At 36.5% G+C, this 24148-nt stretch overlaps 1 protein-coding gene across 3 annotated transcripts in view; it reads left to right on the top strand.

The window, feature by feature from the left end:
* The window catches only part of TFPI (tissue factor pathway inhibitor), a 43576-nt gene that overhangs the window by 4447 nt on the left and 14981 nt on the right, over positions 1–24148 (top strand). For 2 of the 3 annotated variants that reach the window (XM_075027965.1, XM_075027967.1), the window contains exons 2-3: positions 7609–7728; positions 15863–16063. In XM_075027965.1, coding sequence (XP_074884066.1) covers positions 7614–7728; positions 15863–16063 — 316 coding nt within the window. In that variant the 5' untranslated portion in view covers positions 7609–7613. The remainder of the gene's footprint in view (positions 1–7608; positions 7729–15862; positions 16064–24148) is intronic. The other variant, XM_075027968.1, reaches the window with a different exon arrangement.

Genomic DNA, 24148 nt, shown 5'->3' with positions numbered 1-24148 from the left:
AATGCTATTAGTAGCTATTAGGATGCTGAAGGCATTTTCTCTTTGAAAATAGGATTATATGACATATATTTTTGCTAGAAACAGGCAGTTTGTGCCCAAGTGGTATAGGTTTGAGTGCGGTGGGTTTGGTGTTTTGCTTTTTATGATTTATGAAATTATATAAACTCATAATTTGCTTTAGTCCATATTTAAAAAAATGTTTTGGTGGGAGCAAAAGAATATTTCCTTTCCCTATTGAAAGCTATGTCACAATGAAAACAGGCTGTATACATGGAGTAGAGATTTACCTTAGGTTGGGGTGTGTGGCATGTTGCATAGATGCAGTTGCCACATCTAAAGAAATAACTGGCTTATTTCTTTATTTCTGTTTGAATCAGTCTTCTATGAGGTGGAAACTGAAATTTAAATAATGTTCTCAGTATGTCCTTTATGATAAGCTCATAATGTTGGATCTTGTGCCATGTGTTTTATTTTGGGTTATTTTTTTCCCCTATGGCTAGTAGAAGTAGCTACAAAATAATTAGTCATTCTCCATAAAGGTATCACTAGTAGTTATATGATTTGATGTAGGCAAATCCAGCGTTCCTGTGAAAAGTGCAGCTATTTTAAAAAAAAACCCACTCTTAATTTCAGAGTTTATAATTCACTTGGACTGTTGCATCAGGTGGTCTGCACTGCATGATCAGGGAGTTAGGAATATTACTCGCCAGCTACTGTTGCCAAGACATACTCTCACCATCACTCTGCCTCCCAGAATATATCCAGTTCCCAGCTGTTGGGTGATGGATATCAGGGATGTGAGGCCCCAACTGAGCCAGGTAAGAAGGATAACTCAATGGAGGAGGAAATAAGGGTCTGGAGCTGTGTCATGAGAAATTGAGTGGAGACAGGATGGCAAAAGAAACTGGTGCCAGGTGTGAGCTGACCAGTAGAAGGGAATAAATAGGTCCTGGAGCTAAGTTGGAAAAGGGAAAACAGTTTTAAAGCACAAGTGAAAGGGTTTTTTTTGTTTCAATTTCAAAACATAGCAAGGTTTTCTTTTAAATTCATTCATCAGTTGTGTTAGCAAAGCAGCATTTACAACCTTAACAAAAACAGAACTAAAGTGGGAGATTAAATCTGAAACAGTGACATCAGGTCATACAACTTTTCAGCATAAAAGTGAATGAAGACCTGTGCTTTTCTAAATTTTCACTTGCCAATTTTCACTTCCCAGTTTTCACTTGGGAATTTAAGAGACTGCAATAGTGCAGCAGCAAGTCAACATTTGTGTTAAATGATGAAAGGTAGGTAACCAACCAAAATTCTCTACCATAACAAGAAGGAATTTTGAAGTTCCTGGAGGAATCTGATGGAGTCTCTGGTCTCAGAACTGATAGACACTATTAGGCCTGCTACTGTAGGGCACAGGAGGGAGATAAGTTGAAGGGGGGGAATTCCAATAGCTCATGCTTTCAATCAGTAATGTTTATGTGCTGATGACCCACAGTAGACTGCCTCCCTTTGCATTAAGTTACCATGACACTGTAAGACTTTGGTCTAGTGGAAGCGGGTTTGAATGACAGACCAGCACTGACTCTGGGACTTAGAAAGCTAGGGCATGTATCATCATTCTTTGTTCAGTTTACATCAGAGCAGTGGTGACAGAATTCATATTTACTTCATTCTTCATACTTACTTCAGAGTAAATGAGAAAACATGATCCTTCAAACAGCTGCAAAATAGCACATGTAGTAAAATACTTTTTAAGGGAACTCCCTGACTGCCAGCTGGGAGACAATGCTTACAGGTATGTCTAATTAAATCTCTGTCATACAAGTCTAGTAGGTAGTACAAGATATCATAGGGCAAATATAATGCCTCTGAAGTATAGTGAACTGAAAAAGGTCTGCTTTTACATCAGAGGTGCTATAATCCTGACTAATTAGACCTTTATATCTTTAATTTTAGGCTGTGCTAAATTCAACCTCTGACTATGCACATCCTATCTCCTGCTATTCATTCCTCTATTTGCTGATATCCTTTGCCGTTTTGGGGGGGGGGTTTTGTATGTGTTCTTCCATTTCCTGGGCTGTCAGTGTGAATGAGTCACTTTTATAGTCATTACAATGCCACTTTATGCCATTTTCTAAAGCTGTCTGGTTTTGGCTGCTACTGGAAATGCTAGCTTTTATTTTGCTTTTTCCCGTTAGCTAGCTAGAGATAAATACTGTGTGAAGAAATGTTTGCCTCTAAACATTCTGGTAATTATAGAAATTGGTGTTGAAGAGACTGCTAAGTAAAAAAAAACAACCAACAACCAAACATGCATATATATCTATCTATCGATGTACACACACATATAAAAGATCTGGGTCCAAAGGCTGCAAACTGCATGGAGAACACACAGGGTTTTATACTTGTCTGTCTTCAGCAAAAAAAAGTCTTGAGAGCTTTCTTGTATTTCTGTGTTTAGGTGGCAAGATAAAAAATGTCTAGTTATAAGACCAGGTAATAAGGATCTGTTACAGGGAACTTCCTTGATTGCTTGTGGTCTGCTTTGTCTACCTATATTCCAGCTTGAGGGAAGCTAATGGCATCATTCACAAATTAAAGCATTTTGTTAAACCAGTAAATAAATTAGTGCCAGTTATTACCCATAGACCTTTGATCTCCTTTGTCAAGTAACTTAGATGTTGTCTGTTATAGATATAAAAATGACTGACTCGAAAGGTAGGTAGTTTGGGAGCAGTAGAGTGCAGTTCCTAAGGAAATGTCTTAGGAATTCTTGGAATTTGCATTAAAGACACTTTGATGTAGAGAAAAGCCAATATTAATGCTGGACTGATTCCTGGCTCTCCTAAATTAGAATTGTGCTTTCCATGTAAATACAGTAAAAAATAAACAGTGCATTAAAAAAAGGAAATAAAATCAGTAGCATAAGAGGCTTACAGCTTAAAAGTTCTGTTACTGGACAGCTGAACATTAAATCAGAAATCTTGGACTTTTCTAGAGGGTTTGGGGTTTTTAATTGAAAAAGCAGTGCCAAGTTCACTTTGATCTTGGATTCACTTTTCCTTTCGGAATTATAAAAAAATAATTAAACTACAGAAGGATTTCAGCAATTCAGTACTAAAACCTTCACCCCCTTCAACCCACTTCCACCCATTCCTGACACAATGTTCTGGGAATGTGTGACCTTGGGGGAAGGTTAACAAGAAGATAAAGGAGATTGTCTTTGGTCAGTAGACTTTGGAGTAAGACAGACATGCAGTTATACAGCCTAAATTTTTCCTCTTGGGAAATTGCCCAAGCATCAAGAAGACCTACTTTTGACAAGATACTCTTTTAAGGGAAATGTAGGAGTTGAGTGGAAGAATAGAAATACTGTACCCTGGTAAAACTTTTGTTCTCTGTACAAATGCACTAATTTATCTTCATAATCACACAGTGACAATTATATACGGTAGCTCGTGATATACGAAATTCTATTTTCAAATGAAAAAGAGAAACTTATTGAGTATTTCCATTTCTGGCTGATTGTTTCCTATATTTTTCTTCTACTTGGAAGCAAGCTTTTGGGAATATTGGATGATTCAGTAAAAATGGATTACTATATTTTGCAATCTAAATCCATACTCTGCAGATTCCTGGAAGAAGGAACCAAGGCCTCAACTTGAGTGACTGAAAACAAATTCAAATAGAATTTTCCTGAACTAGTGAGAGTTTTGCCATCATGTTTGAAAAAACTCAAATATAGAAAATGAGAGCCCAGGGGCAAACTTGGAATTAATCCATGGGCAACTGAGATTGTGGATAACTTGCAGGTTCCTTTATGAAGGGTCACAACTCTGCCAATGATTACAAATTAAAACTTCTAAGGAAAACAATGTGCTTAGAAAATTCCCCTTTCCCATGTCATTTAAAAAACTAAAATTGAAAGTATATTTTGTAATTTTTTGTTCCCATGAGCTCACAGGAGCCAGGCATAGTGTGGAAGTTATTACTAAGTATCAAATCTGAATATTTGATGATATTTCTGCTTTTATTCAGCCTAGATGATATCAAACTATCACCACTCTTATGTACATTACGATGCTAAGTACCTATTCTTGTGCAGTTTGAATTGTTTTATTTAATATTTCTCCCCATACAATTTTTGTTAGTTGTGGATTTATTTTAATTTTAGTTAATGTCAAACTACCATCATAACTCAGTTGTCTCTCAAATTGTAAAGACAATCTTGGCCAACTTCCAGTTACCTTGTACAGTGTTTTCTTCTTCCTCCTTTAAAGCATGACTGGACTTTTTATGAGGGCTGAATAAAAAGATTTGCTGTAACTGTTTCACTAACCTTTGGATTAAAAAAAGTAAAATTCTTCCAAGGCCATGTACCACACAGCTTTGCATGGAGGAAAATCTGGTATTAGGCCAAATGCATCATAAGAGGTAGTCTGTTTCTGGAAATCATAGAATGGGCTATGAAAGCTAAAAAAGAAACATTGTTACATCTATTACTTTGTGCAGAAATATAGCCAACAGAATTCCTTTTAAAGATGTTTTCTTGGTTTATTTTGGATTTGTGTTTTACATGGTATTATTTTGATATGTTAAAAGGTTTGCTTATTACATATGTGATTTATTTCTAGCATCTGAAGTGTAAGACACTATTTTTGCCAGGTAGTGTATAAAGAGATCTATTTCTGTGGATCTTCTGGCATTAAACTTCATCCACTTTCACAGAAGCTGATCAAATTCAGGACAAACTTCCTGAAACTGTGACAGTAATGTCAAGGTTGGCCATTGCCCTTGGTCTGCAACAGTTACTTTGCTTTCAAAGTTATAATATGTACTGTACTCAGAAAAAGATGGAGAGGGAGTATCTGTTCTCTGATTGACTGGAAAACTGAAAATTACCTGAATAATGACACAAAATGCTGAGAATATCCCAAAGAGAGAGTACGCTAATGCTAATGTTGGGTGCTGTAACTCAAAAGTATTCCGTGGGTAGCAATGAGCATTTCAGTAAAGACTCTTCCTTTCCTCTAATGATGTAATATTTTAAAAACTCAGTGGTGAGATGACATCGGGACAACAGCTGGGAAAAGGATGGCATTAGAAAATTGAAATAATTAACTAGCATATAATTATCACATATAAACAAGAGACTTCCAAACAGACTGACAAAAAATTAAGGCAAATGAGAGCAGATGGGGTACACAAGTAAATGTAGACAGTAGCGTTAATGAATGTAATTAGGTCTAAAAGTCTGGCATGTTAGAGTGGACTGATAACTGATAAATCCATAGCACAGTGCCATGGTTGTTTTTTTTTTTTTCCCCCCATGTGTTTTAGCAATACTGTAGGTATATCTGTGGTCAGCTAAGAGGCCCATAAGTAATTCCTCCAGTAAAGAGGGTGGGGAAAAATTATTTATGGATTATTCACTCTGAATGGAGCAAACAGATCACTAGTAATTTGTCACTGGGGAAAGGGGAAAAATAATATCTTATTAGATTAAGTTTTAATATGTAAAATAATATAGGAATGTAAAACTGGAATTCTAGTTGGAAACATGAAGAAGGACACTACTTCTATTTCTTTGAAAAATACCTGAAAATGAGCGATTGTAGCTCTTGCACATTTTCTCAGTTTACATAATGTTTCAGAATTTGTAACAAGTTGGTTTCTATTCCAAGGGTAGCTATTATGTCTCTAGTAGAAAGCAGAAATTTCTGAATTTGTTCATAGAAGTAAAAAACAGTCTTTGAGGAAAGTTTGTTTAAAAAATCATGACTAATAGGGCAAAATGAGATCTGAATTTTTTTGCCAAACATTTTGCCAACTTTACGAGGACAAAGGATTTTATTTGTCAGTGTAGAAATTAAGATTAGAATGAATGAAAGACAAATGCATTCTTTATTTTTAGCAGGAAAGCATTATGATGAAAAAGTTAACACTGTCATATTTTCTGGCTAAACTAGAAATTCCTTTGATCCCAAAATTCGGTTCCTTTACAAAAAAAAAGAAAAAAAAATCTCTGTTTTTCACTACAATACATACTGAAGCCTTCTAAAGGGAATGGTGAATTTAAAAAATTATCCAAATAGTTAGTGCTACTCATGGTCTGGTCTGTAATTTCACCAAGACTTATTTTTAAGAACACATTTCTTTTTTACTACTTATGCTGCAAGTTAGGAAAACACTGAGTATGCAGGAGGGAAAAATTGATAAGTTGTCAAGAGAGAAATGAAAATTCTGGCTCTGATTTGGTGTTGGAGATATAACTGCACCTTCTGGCTCTGGCACAGAGTGGCTGTGTCAAATTGATTAATCTCTGTGAGGATTTAGCTTTTCTGAGACATCGTTGCTTGCTAATGTTTTCTTAGATACCATAGGTATGATTTACTTCTAACTTCATAGACAAAGATATGTCACTCAGAAAAGTTTAATCTGTTAAAGATTACTTCTATTTATGTCACCTGCCACTTCAGTATCATCTCTTTAGCCTTCCTGCTATAAAGCTGTATCCCAAGCACAGTGACAGGTCATCTCATCTACTCCCATAGCCCTTCCTGCCCTCACTGTTTTACATGATGCAGACATGCTATCTTCACAGGCAGGTAAACAAAAACACTAAAGACAAAACAGCATCTGAAGACTAGGAACTTCCTAGTCTTTTGACCTTTAATTTCTATTAAGTTAATATTCATTAACTTAGCCAAAGTTTAGTATCATACTTTAAGAAAAGATGATATCTTAGGGAATCTATCTCTTGGTAGCTAAAGGAGATATTGAGCCTATTCTCTGATTAGAAATCAGAGACCCTTAAGGAACTTTTAGTTAGTTGGAAAATATGTATTTCTAAAAAAGTTAAAGGAAAAGTTTTCCAGAGGTACTGTCATATGTGCATGCATAGCCTCATCTTTGGAAACTTGAACATGCCAGCTGCCATGGAATACAAGTGGTTTCTTTGTGTGAATGACTATGGTTGCACTGATCCTATGTGAAAAATAATAGATCTGCACTTAAGTGAGGTTTTCAATATTAGAGGGATCTACAAGACACAAAATACTTCTTAAAACATTGATGTTCATGTTGCAAAAAGTTTACTGACTCCTGTGAAATGCAAATTATGCAAAAGTCCAGGAACTTGGTAACTATAAATTGGTGAAATATTTGTTAAAAATAGAATCCTATGTTTGTGTCAATGAATCTAGGGTCTGCAGACAGAGTAAAACTTATCTGGAAGGACTGGACATCCCAGCCAACTATACATTGTGTAAAACTGATCAGGACATGAAAAGTACAAAGTGTTACATTTTATATCATTATGTGTTCTGGGAGGTGATTTCAACTGTAGCTTAAAATAAAATCAAAGTAATAGCAATGCCTCTGATCTGTACTGGAGGTGGGATAGGAGATTTGCAGTCAACTGAGCACATCTATAAATCTTGTCTTGTTTTTCACTGTGCTTGCAATATAATTATACTAACATAGCTCATGTTGTTTCCAAAACTGCCAGTTTTTATATGTACCCATATGGCTACGTGCTACCCTGTTAATGACTTTTGCAGAGCACTCAAGAAGTTTGGTTTAAGTGTGTATTGTCATTTATATGTTATACAGGAAAGATGAAAGGAAGAAAGAAGGGGTGTTCCTTACCTTTAACCTTTATCTTGCTGTTCGTCTGTATCACTGGACATGCAACTACTGACTTACATGACAGCGATGAGGAGGATATTCTGGGTAAGAGGTTGCAAAAATGACACATAAATCTATCTCAAACAACAAAACCCACTATGTTAAAATGCACTGTAGATGTAATTCTGTACTTGAGAATTTTTCTGGGAAACTTTTGAAATGCACTAGTTTCTAATTAGAAAACAGGGAGGTTAATTAACAGAGAGATGCTCAGAATTTTGCATTAAGCTCTACCAAAATTGCCTTCTATAAAGGCTTCTGTTTCCCATGCTTTTTGAAACTTCTAATCCTAATCAAACGTTGTGTTAGATATCAAGATTATTCCCTTCAAGCTCGGCTTTAGGACCCATGGAAAAGTTCAATGTTTAGGGAAAAGAACATACAGCTGGTAAAATCAGGTTTTATCTCCCCATACAAATAGAGCAGAAACATGATGAATGACGTTGTAGACTGGCGTTACTCTGTCCTGTGCACAGCTCTCTTGAGTCACAGTTAATTTGCAAAATTTGGTCTAAAGATGATGCAGTTACTACCCTAGTTGTTTTGCTGGGTGTTGAAGAAACTCTTTGTATAGCCCCAAGTGATTTGATATTGCTGGGTAAATAAAAACTCACCAGTTAGAGATTTTTGTTAAGAAAAAAATGTCAGAAGCGTGACTGTTAGAACTGGGGAGGTTCTCAGATTCTTACCATTGTAAGATCATTGCTTACTTTCACTTCATTGAAATGAAATAAGGTGGATTAAACTAGTATACTGGGTGAAAGATATTTTTATTTCTTCCCAAACAATTTTGAGAAACCAGATGAGGGAAAAATACACTTTTGGGGCTGTACTAAAATACTTTTTTTTTCCTTTGAGAAAATGATTTGAATTGTGATGTCTTTCTTAACCTGCAGAGAACTATGCAGTGGATACTTCTCCCATTTGACAGGTCTGATTTTGAAGCCTAACTGCGAGTGCAGCTAAGGGGAACCTTTTTTTCATGTTGGCACTCTACTTAACCTGCCCACGTCTTGTCTGATTTCCATCCAATTTATTTCTCTTTATTGGACTTTTGCAGCAGCGTTCCTTGAGACAAAAATATTAATTGTGTATAATCACAGCCATACTGCAAATGAAGGTAGTGCTTTAGAACCATGTCACAATTAATCACTACAATTGAAGTTATGTACCGTTCTGCATTAAGCATATGCTTTGCATTGGTTGTGTAGTCAAGACTGTTTCATACAGAATAAATTTGTTTCTCTTTAACCCTGAAGTACATAAATGCCCTTCTTGTTTGAGGGCAAAGTCACATTTATCTTTGTTCTGCCCTGCCACTCTTAGTTTTATAAAAATCCTTAGCCTAAGCTTGCAGTTCATGAAGGCTGAATTGTCATGCTTGTTAAAATAACACACTTTGTCACCAGAACAAGAAATCTGCAGGATTAATTTTTTTTCCTTTATTTTGTTTATAAAAGACAATAAGAAAATAATCTCGAGAAAATTAAATAGTCTCTTTATTGGGCGTTATTTTATCACTGGTTATTTTACAACCAGTTATTTAAGATTATACAACCAGTAACTTAGTATGAGGATCAGCTCTGAACTTTTGGGCTTGTATTCCAAAGTGGAAAAACAACCAGATGTGAAACTTAGAAATTAAACTAGGACCCTGTTTTTGTGACTATGGAAGACTCAGTTACAGTGTTTAAAAAAAATTATATATTTTTGCAGTACTCTGTTTCTATAAAATGATTAGATTGGTACTAATTAAAATTATATTTGTGGTTTCTTAAGAGTGAAATTCTGGTCTCAGTGATTTTAACTGTAGCAATTTTGTAGGCTGCAATATCACTGATAGCATTTATTTTCTGAGTTAGATGCTTATAAAACATTGACATATTTTACCCTAGAATTCAATAAATTTCAGGTATTAAAGGATAAAATAAGTTGTGTGCATCCATTACTTGTAACATACCCCATGCGATCCAAAAGTATGACAAGTGCTTTCTGAATCTAATAGGGTTTTTTTGTCTATTAGTATTTAAATTACAGTAATAATTAAGGTTGCAAGTCAAGTCCAATGGGTTAAAAAAGGTTCTCAATTTATTCTCTTCTGGCAAAACCTATCATTTTGCCACCAATAAATAAGGGTAATAACAAAAATAAAAGATATAAAAATAACTAGTTTATGCATATCGTTCAATAATACCTTATGTGGTTGGGAGCATTTTACTCGATGTTCCAAAGCCTGAAGAAAATGACTCACAAGTTGAATGTGCTTTTTATTCGTATGTGAAAGTTTATCAAGAATAAATGTGACTGCTTAAAGAAAGGGTAGGAAACACGTGGGTAGGAAGAGCACTGAACAGCATGCGGGTGGAAAGCTGTCAAACTGACAAAGATGGAGAGAGGAGAAACAGCTATCCATTAATGACAAGGTGCTTAGTATTGATATCACTTATCAAAGAGAGGCATTTACAAGAAAGCATGGAAAGATGACAGCGTATCTTTATAGTTAAGGATAACCACAGAAACTCGTATAAGGTTGAGAACACGTAACCTGAGCAAACAAAACCAGAAAGTATTTTACATAAAAAGTCAGGAAGATTCCTGACCAAGTTTTATTTTCCCAATTTAATTTATATAGTTCTGTTCTGAAAAGCAACTCTGCAGTAATACTGTTGTCTTTCATATTTATTGTGCTGTAAGTATAATAGAGAAATGTGTTCACTTTCTATTTAAAAGTCTGTTTTTTCAGCAACCAGCCCTGCAGATTTTCCTTAAGAGTGTGAGGTCAAGTTAGAGTCTTTTATTATGCCTACAGCTGGGGTAAAAGTATTGTTTTTATTTGTATTAATGTAAGAGGATTAGACACTTTATTCACCACTGCTGGTTTTGTAATACTATACCGCTTACTAGTAATGTGATAAGTGCTGTGCATTGATCACATAAGGTCCATGTGCTCAGGGCTACAGCATGACTATCTGCAGATTATTAGAGCGCTCTCAGTGAAATTACTGCATGTTAGTTAATAGTGGCTGTTCATGTGTTAAACTGCCATGTCTTGACTTGCAAAAGTTGTCATGCGAATGACAATAAATGTGGGAAAGGCTGTGCTGTGTAGGAACAGTCTTGGCCAGTATCCTGTTTCTGACAGTTGCCAAAAGTAGGAAGACTGAAGGAATGGAGGAAGAAGGTAGTGACATGAAATATCTGCACTAAAACTTGTGCTCATTGTAAGCCATTTCATCAGCATTACTTTGCACTTACCACAAACTATGGAGTGGAAAGGTTGTTAAGACAGAGCAGTGGATGTTTAGTGCCTAATGTTATGAAAACCTAGGTAGCTGATGTAATGAAGTCATTAAATTAAAAAATCGAGGGGCGAGAGGGAGAAGGAGGAGAGGAGAGGAGGTTTTGCTTTGCTTTATTTTGGTTTTAGTATGGCAAGTAATAACTTTTTTGTGACAGTGAGCATCAGCTGTAACCATTACTTAATGTATTTCTAGCAAAACAGACTCAATTTTCTTGGCCTAGGATAGTACAGTCCTATAATTCTATAGATTTTCTAAGTTTATTTGGACCAGATGCCTAAATTGGATGAGTAATAAATATCCAACAGGGCCAGATCCAATGTGGAGGATTAAACTAATTTTCTTTTAAAATGACAAATGCAACATGCTATACTTAAGAAGGAGAATCAATGCATTCATAAATATAAGGTGGAAAGAAGACCCGTATGACAAGGTTGTATTTGCTGGAAAGTAAGTGAAAGTTGCAGAGCATTACAAAAATAATACAATGTTGTTGTAAAAGATGGCAAGTAACTGTGCTGTATTAAGAAAAAAAAAAGGATAATTATTCCACTCTATTTGGCACTGATAATGCCACAGGTAGAGGATTATGTTCAGCTCTGGGCAGCATACTTTAACAGTAATCCAGACCAATAGGAAAAGATCCAAAGGAGAGTTGTAAGAGGGTTAGAAAGCAAGGCCAATAAAAAGATTGGAAGAAAGGAGTTTGTTTAGTATAGAGATAATTGAGAGGAGACAATAGTCTTCCGAAAGAAAGAAAGTAGACTGGAGGTGTGCTACTGAAGTGACGCAGTGAGTGCCAGGGGGCTGCTGCATCACGAACGCTTCTAGCAGCCTGGGAAGGAGCTGAACCTGGAAAGCCCCAAGTAAAGGCTGGGAGTGCAAGAGGCAACTTTCTCTTCTGCAGCAGCGTGGAATTGCAAGACATGAATGGTGGATTAGAAAATGAAAACAAATGTACTATACGTATATGGTTTTAAATTATTCTCTCTATGCACTGAAGGAAGTACAAAATGATTTAATATGCAATAAAGAATACTTAGGCTGTATATTACAAAAAAGACCTGTCTTGTAAGAAGGGTAGTGAAATCCTGGAACTGACTGCTTCAGGTTGCTGGGAATTTTAGTTCACTGGAGTTTTTTAAGAACAATTTGGACATCTGTCTGTCCTGGTTTCAGCTGGGATAGAGTTAACTGTCTTCCTAGTAGCTGGTACAGTGCTGTGTTTTGAGTTCAGTATGTGAAGAATGTTGATAACACTGATGTTTTCAGTTGTTGCTCAGTAGTGTTTAGACTAAAGTCAAGGATTTTTCAGCTTCTCATGCCCAGCCAGGGCACCTGACCCAAACTGGCCAACAGGGTATTCCATACCATGGGACGTCCCATCTAGTTTAGGAACTGGGAAGGGGGAGGACGGGGAATCACCGCTGGGGGACTGGCTGGGTGTCGGTCGGCGGGTAGTGAGCAATTGCCCTGCACATCATTTGTACATTTCAATCCTTTTAATACTACTGTTGTCATTTTATTAGTGTTATCATTATCATTATTAGTTTCTTCTTTTCTGTTCTATTAAACTGTTCTTATCTCAACCCAGGAGTTTTACTTCTTTTCCTGATTTTCTCCCCCATCCCACTGGATGGGGGGGAGTGAGTGAGCAGCTGCGTGGTGCTTAGTTGCTGGCTGGGGTTAAACCACGACACTGTCAGAAAAGGTCTTAAGGTATTTATCCCATAGAAATATGCCAAAAATTGAATGAGAAACTCCATTAAAATTCCATCCAGTTTTAACTTCCCCTGTTTCTATTGAAGAATATTCACTGACCTTCCTGACAGACATCTTTCTTAAATGTCACATACTGTGCTCTTCACAGAGGACCTAAAACAGAGTAGGAACAATTTGTTCCAGTGTTGAAGAGCAGAGGAGGAGGCCTTGTACTAAGAATTCATTTTCTCAAGGTATATTCCACATGTGACATGCGAAATGAGTATAGGCAGATTTGTATCAATGCAGATCTACTGGCCAAACACTCACACTTGCCTTCTCATCTGCTGCTCTAATCTGAGAAGGAAAGCGAATTTTATACCATCTGTGTGAGTTAAGTGTTCCCAGGTGTAAAATACTGGGGAAAAATTCTTTCACTGTTCCCAGACACAAGAATGATCAGTTCCCATGGAACCCTTTGTGCCTTGTTTCTTCAGAGCCACTTGGTTATTGTGCAAAGTTGGAGGGTTTGGCCCCTGGAGGTTTCACAGGGTACAGATTTTTGTCTATGGTAACTTTCTAGCACTCGTAAGAAAATGTCTGATTGCCAAAAAATGTGACACAAATAGTCGTTATGTTTGCAGCAGATGTCAGTACATCTGACAGTAGTAACAGTGTCACTGTGACTGCAGAGGAAAGGCCTTAAGAGGTAAGCAAAACAATGATTTAGTTCTGTGGGTTTGATGGGCATTAGGCTAGAAGGTGAGATCAGAAAGTTCCTCAGATAAACTCTACTAAGCCATTTGTTCGTCATCTTTGTGTAGTTTTGCAACTACGCTTGCACACTGTTTCTGTTTTGATAGCCCACAACATTGGTGTGGCATAATGTAGCAAGCAAAATCAGCTGACATAACCCTATGTCTGAAATTCCAGTAGTTAGGAAACCTACTAAGTTTTCACAACCTCTTCTAGACTGAACTGGGTCACTGACACAGGTCACGTAGGAGACCTCATTTCTCGTGTGCCAAGAAAATAATGTGTTTAAAAACCAGCTGCCAGCCCTCACCCCAACCACATTTGAGTTGGATCAGTTTCTGTGGAGCTCTGAATGTTTGATTTTACCATTTCAGGAATTATTCCAAAAGTTACTGAGAACTTTGATGTTTTGAAGGCATTTTTTCCCTATTACTGAGTAGGGGAATTCCAAAGTTTCATTTCACAATGCAGTATCCTCTCAACTTTTCAGGTTGAGCCTTTTTAAATCCCTTCCAAAGGATTTTGAAACCTGTTGGAGAAGTTTAGACCTTTGAGGTCCAACTTGGAATCCTTTGTGACTTCTAAATCCTAATTCTTCATGGACTTGGGAAGACCCAGATAAAGAAACTGCCAACAAACAAAATTCAGAAATCTGTTTGGCAAGCTGAGTTCTGTAGAAAGTTTACTGAATCTAACATCTCTTAAAAATGTTTCTTTTAATTCATCCACATTTCCTATTAAAAAGTCTTCAATAATATTTCAAATCTATTTTCCTAATTTCAAAATCTGTAAATATAATTTCACTGATGAGGAAACAGTCACAAACTATTTTAGGGACTGAATATTTAATAAGAATTTTGAAATTAGTCATCTTAATCTGTATTTTAACACCAAATTGTCCAATTTTGGAAGATCTAATTATGTGCTACAATTTTTGTGTTGATGATAATTGTGTAATAAAGATTGATTAATTTTTCAAGGATTTAAATGCTATGAGTTAAAATATTTTAATGATGAAAATTGTTTCTTACCTGTAGGTTTAATAGTTATAAGTGGCTCAAGTGGAATAAAATTAGTAAAATTCCATTGACCTCAGTATTTATGAGGATTTATCTCAGCTGTACATTTCATTTAAAGATTATATAATAAGGCCAATTGTATATATTAACATTAGATATCCACAGAGCAGGTAGGTAGTAGTTATAAAAAATTTTGGTTTTATCATTCCATAAAGCCTGATTTTTGTGCATTCTTTTATTTAAAACTGGAACCTTAATCTAGTGAGTAGTAGGAAGCTGTGCAATGATCACATGAACTCACGTCCTCATCTTTTTTTTTTTTTTCTTTTTTTCTTTCTTTCTTCTCTCCTGTTTCCTGGGTCACTGCAGAGAGCACTGATAGATACTTTTGCATATACATGTTAAGAGACATCAATGTTCTGATTAGCTCTGGGAGAATGAATGAAGAATTTCAGGTCTGTTATTCTGGCTGCTATTGCAGGCACACAAACTCTGTAAAGCTTTCAAAATCCTCTAGGGTAAAATAGTTCCTTGGAAAAGCAAAACAGAAAAAGATATTAAACCATATATTTATAAGGGAACAGTATCACAAACTGGATGGTCAGTCAGAATTTCCTTATAGACATTGACAGTGTAAACTTTGCTAGTGTTCTTCACAATTTATGTGAAAATTTTTACAAAACATTCACTGATGTAATAATGTATATTGAAAAAACATAGAAATGGCACGATTTGAAAAGATGTGGTTTCTTTTCACCTTAACTTTCTAGCTGTGTATGTCTTAGCTCTTGAAAGCTCTAATGCAAGAATAGTGGGGTCAAAGAAAATAAGACACTGTGATGACCTTTCAATTGTACTGGATGGGTTTATGTACCAGTAAAGTGTAATCTGATGGGGGAATGGTGCCCTCTGCAGGGCTGTCTTGCTTAGTTCATCCCACACTGCTACAGGATGTCTTTATGAGCTATGTTCACTATTAGAAGTGCTTGGAAGAGAGCATAAGGAACCTGCTTTCTGCCTTTTTTATGCAGGGGTAGTCATTGTGTCTCTGGGAGCTACTAGGATTTTTCTCAATGTATTTGTTGTTCAGAATTGCTCACAAGCTCCTGTGACTAAGGCACTATTCATAGCTATTTAGACATCTATGATGACGAGGTAAAGTTTATGATATGAGCTGGTTTGGTGAAAATTGAAACTGCACATTTGGTTTGAATGGAATTTGTTTTCCAATGTAGATCATTATTTTCTTTTTACATCTATGTTTAGTGTGTTCAGAGCTTTACAGCCAGATGTTACGCAGTGCCTTTCTAGCAGAAGATACAAGCAAGCTCATTTTGAAGCTATGATGTGCAGTGAAGCAAACTAACTCAATATCAGTTATTCTGCTTCTCCTCTGTATTACAGGTGCTGCTTTGCCACCACTGAAACTAGGGCATTCAGTCTGTGCCATGAATGCAGATGAAGGTCCATGCAAAGCAATCCACTTGCGCTATTACTTCAATATTCAAAGCCGTGAGTGTGAAATATTTGAATATGGTGGATGCCATGGCAATGAGAACAACTTTCTAACACTGGAAGAATGTCAGAAGAAGTGTGTGGTAACAGGCCAGTACCCATTCTCTTATCCTCTTATCAGTTCTTTCTGTTATTTCTCATCCACAAACCATATGAATTTTGGAAGTAGAGGTCCTCTTCAGTTCCTATTAATATAGTAATGTGATGTCTCTAATTATGTTCCCAAGTATTATCTTATGCTGTAGTCATCTGAATTATTTTACATTGTGCAAGCAAACATTCAGGATTTGCAAAGATAAGTGTGACTTTTTTTAGTGGACCTGTGGAACAGAGACACCAATGCAAGAAAGCTTATTTTCTAGCTAGAGCCTTGTTTTGAATGAGTTCTTAAAGTGAAATTGATTTTGAGGCTGGTCTAAGCTGGTGGGCAGCACAGATGTTCTGTATTGCTTTCAGAGTATGTAACCCAATTTTTGATCCCAGGTTTCTCCTTCATTTGAGAAGCTGATAGAAACTGTCCAAAATCTTGGACATCTGCTATGATTTGACATAATTAGAACTACAGTGGTAAATAATTCTCATTAAAAATGTCAGTTATAGCTGTTTGTCATCAGAGATCTGTTTTGTTGAAACCTCATCAATTAATCATTTGAAAGAGAAAAATGAGATCCAAAATATGATACACAGGAGAATATGCAGAAAGTGCCTTGTGAATGCTGGTTTTGCTATTAAAAATGATCCTTGTAATTAACTAAGGCTTTCAGCCTTATGAAAGTAACCAACTCCTATTCCTCACAGGAGTATATGAAAGTTAGAAGATTCTTCAAATTGCAAGTTAATGCTAGTGGAGCTAGAAATTTGACAAGTTCGTATTTTTAGAGACTGAAGGAATTCAAGTCTTATTGACGGTTTCCTCTGGATACCTAATACAGATCTGACTTTCATGGGAGTTAGATGGAATGTGTCTGGCTGTGTAAACAGGAAGTGATAGTGAGGGAGGTAGTGGGGGGGGGGGGGGTGACAATAGAATTTGAAAGAAAATTCCAGAATCAAGAGCTCCTCAAAGGTGTGTGATAACCCTCATATACTATACGAACTGTGTGGGGATTTTTTTCCCAAGTGGATTCATATATTGGATGTTGACTTATTTACATTTTGAGGTAAGATAGAAGGATTCATTCTCAACAGAAGTTACTTTTCAGTCACATATGCCTTGCCCAGCAGCAAAATATGTCATTAAGTGTTACTGAGCTCAGGACAGTGATGCTGGCCAGTCCTGCAGTAAAGAACAGGTTACAGGTTATTCTGAGGATGGGCAGCACAATCAGATGAAAATTGTTAGTCTCTCCTGCCCTGGCAGCATTCTACTTCTATGCAGATCTCGGTATGTGTCACTTTGTTTGCCCTATTTTCATAATTTATTCTAGCTCTGGGCCTTTCCGTAGAACTGAAAATCTACTGATGTGCTATAGGCACTGAGTTGGTTTGCAGGATATAAATTTTTACTTCCTAGAATTAGCATAGGTCACTTTCAAGCACAGCAAGTTTATGTATGTTACAAAAAATACTGCCAGAAATATCAGATTAGAAAAATTATTTCAGAAGCTCCTTTTTGGGTTTTCTGACCCGAACAGATTATATATATATATGACAAGCTGATTTATAGTATTGTGCTTTGTCTGTAATAAATGTAAATGTCTGTTACTCACCTCCCATCCCTTCCAGAATTCACATCTGCGTAGTACTTAGATCAGGCCTTAAATCTGTTACATTGTCTGTTTCACAACATGTGTATTTCCTGATAAAAATTACTATGAATTGTGTCACTAGATTTATTCTAGACATCAAATTAATCTCCCATCCTGGTGTCAGAGTAATGGCTGGGGCTGATGTGCATGTTACCCTAATTAATATTTTAATAATGTTTGTTAGTTATAAAGCTTCTAATCCTTAGAATCTGCAAACATTAACTGATCTTACAAATAAGCCAGGTATTGTAAATGACCAATTTATTATCTTCCCTTTTAGTGACAGAAAAAGAAAGGTAGTAAGGTAACAGACTGTCTTACAATCAGAGCAGGGAGTCCAGCTCAGGGTGTCTGGTGTTTACTTGACTACTAGGTATAATCTCTTCTCTTCTGTCTGTATGAACTATATAGTCTTAATACCTATTTACACTTCCACAAGGTTGATCAAGTTTTTCAAATAGTTACAGGTGTTTAAAATGAAAGGAAAAATTATTGAAAGCTTTTGCAGGTTCTGTGTTTACTTGTACTACTTCTCAGTTACTGGTATAGGTAGCTGACGTTTCCTTGGAGATGTATTTATGTAATAGAACAATTTGTTTGACTACAAACCAATGCAACAGCAACACATGTCATTGTCCAGCATAGGCTTTGCAAATTTCTCAAGTCTGTAATTCAGTTCTTTGACTCAGACTCTTCTCCCTCTGTATTCAGTCCAGACACAGAAAGGGAAAGAATACATGCGTATACACATTTATTAAACATTTCTAGTATGACAATTTCCAATGGCATTTATGATTTACAGAGCAAAGCAGGTCAGCTTTCTTCCCTACACAAAGTGAGCCAGAATAGTGTGGCTGAGTGGAACAAGGCCTCAATGGGACTGTATGTGTCAATAACAGCAAAATTTAACCTGAAGTCTTGTACATGAGCAAAGTTTCACTGATAAAGAAGATACTGGAAGAACAGCTAACAGAGAAAAACCCATCCTTCCTAAAAGGTATCCCTGGTCTTCATCCCTTTGATCTTTCCAGCAAGGAGACTGCATGCATTTTATTTACTCACTAAATACTAAGTCAAGGCATTATTTACAATTCACACCTATTTTCTGATCTGCTGGCACCACCAGACAGTTTCTGTTATTATATCTGGCACTACAGACAATCCACTTGGGGACAAAAAACAACAAAACAAAAAAACAAAAAACAAATATATGAACCTTAAATTTTAGAATGAAAGCAGATTTCAGTTATTTTTCAGATCAATTATGTTTTGCTTTCAAACATCTGCATGCTTATAAAACTATCTCTATCAGGATGGAAAAAACACTACAAAATTTCACTAACAACTTTTCAAAGTGAAAAAAGATCAGATCACTCCGTTCTTTAAGTGAATGGCAGTCTTTTGGTGCATTTTACTTTAAGGATTAATTTGAAACTTATCTTTTGATGGCTTCTGGCAAGATCCACTAATGAGCTTCAGAGACCAGATGTGCACCAGGGAAGAAGTGGCAAGAATCGGTCACAATCTCACTCTGTTTTCAGGAGTCATATATGGGTAAAAGTAGCGCTAATGATATTAAAATAAGGTATATCTTGAAATGACATCCCATTGAGGAAAAATTCTATGGAAATTGTAATTAGTTAGTAGATAACATAATCTAGTGTCCTGGTTTCAGCTGGGATAGAGTTAACTGTCTTCCTAGTAGCTGGTACAGTGCTATGTTTTGAGTTCAGTATGTGAAGAATGTTGATAACACTGATGTTTTCAGTTGTTGCTCAGTAGTGTTTAGACTAAAGTCAAGGATTTTTCAGCTTCTCATGCCCAGCCAGGGCACCTGACCCAAACTGGCCAACAGGGTATTCCATACCATGGGACGTCCCATCTAGTATAGGAACTGGGAAGTGGGGGCGGGGAATCGCCGCTTGGAGACTAGCTGGGTGTCGGTCGGTGGGTGGTGAGCAATTGCCCTGCACATCATTTGTACATTCCAATCCTTTTATTACTACTGTTGTCATTTTATTAGTGTTATCATTATCAGTTTCTTCTTTTCTGTTCTATTAAACTGTTCTTATCTCAACCCACAAGTTTTACTTCTTTTTCCCGATTTTCTCCCCCATCCCATTGGGTGGGGGAGAGTGAGTGAGCGGCTGCGTGGTGCTTAGTTGCTGGCTGGGGTTAAACCATGACATCTAGCATTTCAAGTAAAAAAAAAAAAAAAAAATAAAAAAAAAATATACAGAAAAGCATCTTCCTGAATATAAACATCTTGCCCTAAATGCAAGCACACACAAAGTTGATGAAACTCTGTCCTACTTGGATCTGAAATGGGTCTTAAGCTGACTCTTACTGAACTGACTGAGAAGGGAGGGAATCTTTAGATCAGCGATTCAGTTTCTTTTAATGTTGAAGTCTCAGATACTACTAGAAGTGCAGATTACTATTTTGGTGCTCATGCAGCTGTATTTGTTTCTTTAGAAATCAGTTAGGATAAAAGCTGTTTACAATATTGTTCTTTCTCCAGACTATACTACTTCTGTCTTGGATTCTTCATACCTGAGTAAAAAAAATAGATACAAAAGTAAGATAGAATTCAAGTAATATGTTTTTAAATCTTCACAAGAAACTACTGGATGAAAGTTCTTGGCAGAAAATCAAACAAAGCAGAAATTCATTACAAAGGAATGGAACATCAGGGCTGTGCTTGACCAGTATACAAAACTAACAGAAAAAGAACATTTTGCTCCTTTTCTACTTCTGATGCTTTGTTCTTACATTTCTACAAATTGTCCTGTCAAAAGTTATAGCTGTTGATCCTGTTCGGGAACTGAACCCTACAATATTTAAGGAGAGCACATAGCCTTGTGCTGGTTATAGCACAGCTTACAATCAGTAACGCATTTCAGATTTCTTGTATCAAGGCCTAAGTGATAATTCTGATATCTCTATATCTGGGTCGTTTTCTCTGACCAGAATATGCCAATTTTAGTACTTGTTGGTAGAGAAGGCAGGGATGTAGTGCTTGAGTCTTAAAAGGCAGTCTTGCTTCTAATTTTGGCTGAAGGTTGCTAACAACCAAGCTGGGTATAAAAGACTTACATTTAGTGTTTGGTAGTCATCACCCCTGTAAAAGTTTATGGCTAAAGAAACTGATGTCGTTCTTCTACTTAACCCAGCCTGGGCAGATTTTTGAGTATTAATTAATATTAATTATTCTGTATGGTTATCCAGAAGATGTACCTCTGTCAGAATTGAATGATGATGTTTTCGTGAGCATTCAAGACAGATTGATATAATTTTAAAGAGTTAAAAATTATTCAAATTTTGGCATTAATATTTTGCATCGTAATTGTCTGTTTATCTGACAAATGGCCTTTCTAGACTTAAAATGCTTCCTTTGTCATATGGCTTCCCTGAGTCATAAGGTTGTATCGTGGTTTTAAATTATATTCTCCCCCCACCACCACCCCTGGACAACCAGCTTAAACATTTCTTTCTGTATTTATTGAATTTTCAGCGCAGAAATTAATGACGCCTGCTGCTAAACTCCACAGTTAATATGTACATAAAAGTTTAAAAATGAATGTTAGCAATGTCATTCTAAGAGAAAAACCTTCCTTAGAAGGCATTTTCTTCACTTCTACAGTGTTTTGTTGAGAAAACTGTGATTAATCTGTTACTAGTTATGGCTCCACAAAGTTTAATGAATACAGTCTTTCAAGATAAAAAATTGAAAGTTATTTTTCTTGATTAGCATTCAGTTTCAGAAAGACCTGGGATCTAGGATGTGAAGATAGCTCTTCTTTTTCTGTCACTGGGCAGGTTTTTGGTACTTTACATCTCATATTTGGTTTTGGGTTTCAGCTGGACCCGCAACATTTTGCCATGCTTGGAGAAAGGTTGTTTGCAGGACTGCAGCTGCCAGTATCTCATCCAAACCACGCAACTTCCTGTTAATTAGGAGTGTTTGTCCTAAATTCCAGTTTAAAGGCTAAGACGGGGGCGAAACTGAAAAAGGCAGGCTTGATAGATACAGAATTTGGAATGAAAAGTGCCCAAAAGTCATGATCGGGTGCCATGAGTGAAGATCTATAAAATTATTTCTTCAATCTAACATTGCTATTTTGACTAATACTGTTATTTTGATTCTGACATATATGTTGGATCAATATCTGGAACAGATCTTCTGGACCAAATCCTGTACTGGCATATAATTGACGTAACTCCATAGAATAAAACTGAAAGTTATTTAAAATGAGACCTTGGTACTCCGCCCAAGTACAGTATTTGGTGTATGCATAATAGTGATCCAGGACTCTGCAAGTGTTGAATCTGCTGTGAGGAACTGGAGCAATAAAGGCTTATTATTTGTGTATTCTCTGAATGAGTAACAGCAGATAAAATGGTTTGGTGGCATGCACAGTATGCTGTTGACCATCAGACATAAAACAAAGTAAACTAATAAGTTAACCTGCTTTTGCTGACATAATTCAGTAAAAAACCGTATAATTCAGTAGGTTCTTTTTGTTAAATCTGGCTCTGTCTGTGCAATCTTGTAGTATATGGTTATATTCATCTTACTTAATGTTTCCAGTATTTATTACTGCAGGAAGATCACTATTTAGTAACTGTAGAAATCAGACTAAAAAGAGAGTATAAGTGATAGGAAGATGCTTAAAAATAAAGAAAAATCTGAGACATACTCAGTTATCACTGTGAAGAATGTGAAGGTCAAGATTGCTAAAAATAAGCTGAAGGGAAGTTATGCGATATACATACAAGTTCAGAAGAAATAATGTGAATAGTCAAAGTGTCTGATTTTCCAATATTAAGCACAAACACAAGAATAAATGAGCCAACACGAGTGAATTGCCAGGCTCCTTAAATAAGAAAAACTTTTAAAAATTTTCGAATGAACAAGCCATCAAAGACAGAATTAGGTAATTCTCAGAACTGACTAAAGCCAGTACAAGAGAGTTCAAAGAGCCCAACTACAGGTGGCTACTCCAAGACTCTCTAAGACAGTGTTCAGATTCAGGATGCCTAGTTCTGACTCAAGTCTCCTAGAAATCGGCTGCTACTTTTAAGAGGAGTTTGCCTATATGCTCCCTTGTTTACTGGATATGAGTAGAATCACAAATGTCATCAGTAGCACAAAGATCCTAATTTTCAAGGCAGTGAATATTTATCTTAGGCTACTTAAGCTTCTAACATGGGAAAATACCTACTGATAAAAGGTTCTGGATGTGACAGCAATTCTAATGTCTATTATTTACACAGCAGATCTACTCAGAAATACAGTTTGTTTACAAAGAAGAAATTAACTCGGCTGTGGATTTGGCTTTTTGAGTGAAAAGAGTAGCAAAAAAGACACCGTTGACGTGGCAGTAAGATTAAAACATTCTAGGCCTGCATAAACTCACAATAAATTCTTCCTGTTCTGTGCCAGAGGAGTAGAGATCATATGCCAAAGTATGATTGCTAATTTTGGCCTGAAGGGGACAGCTGAGTGAAATTAGCAAAATGGCCTGATGTTAGTAGCCATGCTTTAAGTCATGGGTTTAAATGCTGAAGGCACAGCCTCCTACTAATAGGAAGCACTGGAAATATGTTCAAACAAATGATATGTCACTCTAAAGTGCATGTCATGTATTTAAATAATATTGTTTAAGGATGCCAGCTGCATTGTCCCAGAGATGCAAGGAAAATGTATCATGACAGAATTTCGACCCGATAGATTTGCCTTGAAAATACAACACAGGCATGTTTCCAGAAGAAAAAGAAAGAACTGCAGTAGGATTATAGCACACAAGGCAGTACAGCTAATGCTAAAATATTATTAGTCATCATCTGCACCTCTTAAAATAGGAGCCGCGAAAGGTGTATCACTATATAAAGCATGGCTAGAAACACTTGCTCTGGCATGCATGGAGAATAAACTGCTAAAACTCCTTTCAATTTTGGACTGTGAAGAGATTGTTATAAATAGTGGGAGGGGGTCACACCTTATTAAAATTGCAAATTACAGAAAAGGTGAGGATACAGATGGGTCATGTATCTTCTGTTACTGCTTCCATAACAAGGAAGGGCACAGCAGCAAGTCTACTTTCCAGCATGAATTATTTTCACCTGAGGTCTTGCTAGTAGGTACCTCCAAGCTGAGACAGGGCACAGCACTCCTGTATCCCTCACCTTTGCCAGCTGGGCAGAGCAACTGTATCTCACACACGGTCACAGACAGGCTGTAGTGATGTCCTTTAGGTGTATGACTTAAAGGCCTTAAAGGGGAACGTGGCATGAGAGACTAATGCATGTGATTTAAATTCAGATTAAAATCTATCCTTCCCTTTCAATTCTCTTTCATTTCATATTTCAAAGAAGGCTAGACCATGGGTTACACTGAGTCTTTATGAGCAGGTCTCTGGAAGAT

Source organism: Buteo buteo, chromosome 5 (genome assembly GCF_964188355.1).
Source record: "Buteo buteo chromosome 5, bButBut1.hap1.1, whole genome shotgun sequence".
Classification (NCBI taxonomy): Eukaryota; Metazoa; Chordata; class Aves; order Accipitriformes; family Accipitridae; genus Buteo; species Buteo buteo.
This window is presented reverse-complemented; position numbering and strand designations above follow the sequence as displayed.